The 3351-nt window shown below is 56.2% G+C and overlaps 1 protein-coding gene across 1 annotated transcript; it reads right to left on the bottom strand.

Annotated features, from left to right (window-relative positions):
- Positions 1 to 909: 909 nt before the first annotated feature.
- On the bottom strand, positions 910 to 2985 carry LOC103649600 (gibberellin 2-beta-dioxygenase 3). Its single transcript, XM_008675338.4, has 3 exons — positions 2526 to 2985; positions 1448 to 1805; positions 910 to 1344 (listed from the first exon to the last, which is right to left on the bottom strand). Exons 1-3 carry the CDS (start codon positions 2915 to 2917, stop codon positions 1099 to 1101), a joined length of 996 nt encoding a protein of 331 aa, XP_008673560.1. The 5' UTR covers positions 2918 to 2985; the 3' UTR covers positions 910 to 1098.
- Positions 2986 to 3351: the final 366 nt, after the last annotated feature.

Genomic DNA, 3351 nt, shown 5'->3' with positions numbered 1-3351 from the left:
CACCTTCAGCACTCAGATGAACTTCTACATGGAGTATGTGGAGTTCATCATCGTCAAGCTCCATACGTCCTACAACACCATCCTTGGGTGCTCCATGCTCTACAGGTAAATGGTGCATGTCCACTATGGATAAGTATACGTCAATATGTCGGGGCCTAACGACATTATATCCATCCCCTTTGATTAAAAAGAGTCCTTGGTAGCAGTTGAGAAGTTGCATGTCATCACAAAGTGTGGCTCTATGACAGTGTCCCTGCCAAGGGGGCCCCTAATCTAGAGGCTTCGAAGTCACAACCACAACATCTGCCAAATTTATTAGTGACCCAATGGGATCTGTACCTTCCTAGACTTGCCCCAAAAATTCTAGACTTGCCCCGAAACTTAATATAGGAGGAAGTGGAGGCGACTAGGGTTTGATACTTTGGTGTCATCCGAGCCACCTCACTGGACACGACGCAGGGATTGGAATTACGGTTTATCACTCGGTATATAAAATGCATTTATGCATGTTACATGCCAGATGCGTCCAATGACTATTTCCAATAATATAGCACAGACCATTATAAAAGTTTAGAACTCACATTTAAACAAAGTCTATCGATCTATATAATATATAGAAACTATAGCAATGCACGTACATCTAACTAATGTATTACTTTTTTAAACTAGTTTTTCAACATTATCCTAATATCGGTATCGTATTTATTTTTTGGCAAAATCGGTTTCGATATATTTTTTCGAAAAAAAATAAAAACAATTTAGCCCCTTCGGATCGTTTTCATCCGTACCAGCCGTTCAGGCCTATTGGGTGTTAACGGATCTATCCATGCCATAATGGATCACATCCAATAGGATATATGCACGGACAACACGTTGTCTGAACAAAAAACATAGAATTCAGACGCCGGATGAATAAAGAAAAGTGGGATGATATTGGATGACGACACCATTCATGTGTGGTGCACCATGCGTGCATACACGTGTACGTACGACACGAGCTAGCACGTTATAAACGCCCATATGCATGCGAAGACAACTGACATACAGAAGCATACATATGGTCGATCCTGTGCTAACTAATAGCTTTATCTAGAGCTGCTACTGCTTCTCGAAGCGGGACAGGCGGTCTTCCGCGAGCCTGGTCCTGCACCCGCTGGTCTTGAACTCGCTCCAGGTGAAGTCCCGGTACCGGCTCCGGCCGCCGTCGTCTCCCAGAAGCTGCGGCAGCGGCGCCAGCCTCTCGTCGGGCGGCGGCCCGCCGAAGAAGATCATGGACACCCGGGACTTCTCGCTGTTCACCACCACCCTGTGCCTCACGCTCCTGAACCTCCCGTTCGTCAACACCTGCACTGCACACGTTCAGTTCGCGCGCACGGTGTGGGAGGACAAAAGAAGCTAGCGTCCGTGCATGCATGCACTGCAGACGCGTCCCTATAGGATATAGTACCTGCAGGGTGTCGCCGACGTTGACGAAGAAGGCGTCCCCGTCGGGCGGGACGGAGGCCCAGGCGCCGTCCCGCAGCGCGACCTCCAGGCCGGACGTGCCGTTGGCGCGGAGCACCGAGATGATCTGCGGGTCGGTGTGCTCGCCGAACCCCGTGAGGCAGGGGTAGTTCAGCGCCGGCCGCGGCGGGTAGTGGTTCACCCGCAGCATGCAGTCGCTGTCCGCGCGCGCCACCAGCCTCGCCAGCACCGTGTCCCCGTCCCCGTCCCCGGCGCCGGCGATGCCCAGCCCCTCCGCCATCAGCTCCAGCACCGCGCACGCCATCCGCCGCACCGCCACCGTGTACTCGTCCAGAAGGCCCCTGCGTCAGCGAGCGTCCGTGAAAACGTTGTCAGGCGAATTTATTTTCTTCTGGCTGGGTTTCTTTGTTTCGAAAAGTAGCGATGTCTCCATCGATAGGGACGCGCGACGGTGGGAATGCATGGCGCGCTTGCGTTCGTGTCGATTCGATCGACCTCCGCCCGCCGCCGCCCGCGCGCAATCATCTAGTGGGACGGGCGCGCGGCGCCGGCGCGTCGACGGAGACCATGCGACGCAACCGACGTCGCGCGCGCGCCGACGTCGACGGCGTGGGTCAAATGGCGTGTACCTCGGCCGCCGCAGGCTGTGACGCAGCCGGCAGCCACGACGGGCAGTCTTATCCACGGACACGATACCGTTTCTTTTTTGTTTTCTTTTTCCTTGGAAGTAGCTACCTAGTTTAGTACTTTAGTGTGATTTTATTTATTTATTACGTACGGAGAATTCATCATCTATCAATCAACTTGCTGCTGCTACCGTGCTGGGAATCGGGATCCTTCTTCTTGGGGTTTGTGCTGCGACCACGTGCGTATGCTTCGTGTGTTATTGCTCCACGTGACACATTGCAAGCACGAGCAGAGCATGGAGCTGAGGAAAGGCAATGCTGGCAGCAAAAGGAGAAGGAAAGGGAGAGCAAACATGCAAGACAGCAGCGAAGCGATGCCGGTGCAACGCCGAACGCCGGCACCGTTCTGCGCCGCTGCGAGTGGCGACGACTCACCGCAACGGCAATGTCGAGGAGGACGCGGAGGCGGCGGGCACGGCGGGGTTGACGCCGAGCAGGAGGTACTCGACCCAGCCGAGGTCGCCGTTGCCGCCGATGCGCTTGCTGCCGTACCCGAGCGTGGGGGCCTCCCCGTCCTTCTCGCCCTGCGGCCGCGCGAAGAACCCGGCCGCCGCGGCCTCCGCGGCGCGCACGAGCTCGGCCGGCACGCCGTGGCCCGTCACCCGGAAGAACCCGTGCTCCTCGCACGCCGCCACCAGCGCGCGCGCCGCGGCCTCGCGCGCCGGGCCCGCCGGGGCCGACAGGTCCACCGACCGCACGTCGGCCCGTGGCGGCGCCGCCGCAGGCAGCGCGATCTGCTCGAGCTCACCCTTGGCGAGGACCACCATGGCCGATCGAGGAATGGAGCAGAGATAAAAACAGAGGAACGGGAAGGGAAGGTCGTCTCTCGTCTGTGCACAGAGCGCGAGCGCGAGAGCAGTAGTGCCGCGAGCGAGCGTCTTATATAGGAGTGACCGAGTGAGTAGACACGCCGAGCAGTGGTGGCGCGGGCGGGGAGTCGGTGGATGACTAGACAGACCGTCAGCGACCTAGCACAGCGCGATCTGGTAATTCTAGCCGTCTGATCAAGCATCACTGGCCGAGATCAGGGCCGTAAGCCTTTGCTTGCCGCTGTTGCCAACAATCTGTGGTTTCCTCCAAGAAATTCCATGACTCCAGTTAAATTTGCAATAATTGATCCTTAGGATTGGGACCTCAATCTTTTGTATGCAAGTTGGCGTTGCCGAAGAGACAGCTTTACTCTCTCGTTGCTTTTGTGTGT

Source organism: Zea mays, chromosome 3 (genome assembly GCF_902167145.1).
Source record: "Zea mays cultivar B73 chromosome 3, Zm-B73-REFERENCE-NAM-5.0, whole genome shotgun sequence".
NCBI lineage: Eukaryota > Viridiplantae > Streptophyta > Magnoliopsida > Poales > Poaceae > Zea > Zea mays.
The sequence above is the reverse complement of the archived record's forward strand: the minus strand, read 5'-3'. Positions and strand labels throughout refer to the sequence as shown.

Bases quoted from the DNA above. Each gene is read 5' to 3' on its own strand.
- LOC103649600 (XM_008675338.4), bottom strand. From the start codon at position 2,917: ATGGTGGTCCTCGCCAAGGGTGAGCTCGAGCAGATCGCGCTGCCTGCG. The intron at 1,806-2,525 runs GTGAGTCGTCGC...TCGCTGACGCAG, and splicing joins TCCTCGACATTGCCGTTGCG to GGGCCTTCTGGACGAGTACA. The intron at 1,345-1,447 runs GTACTATATCCT...TGTGCAGTGCAG, and splicing joins ACGTCGGCGACACCCTGCAG to GTGTTGACGAACGGGAGGTT.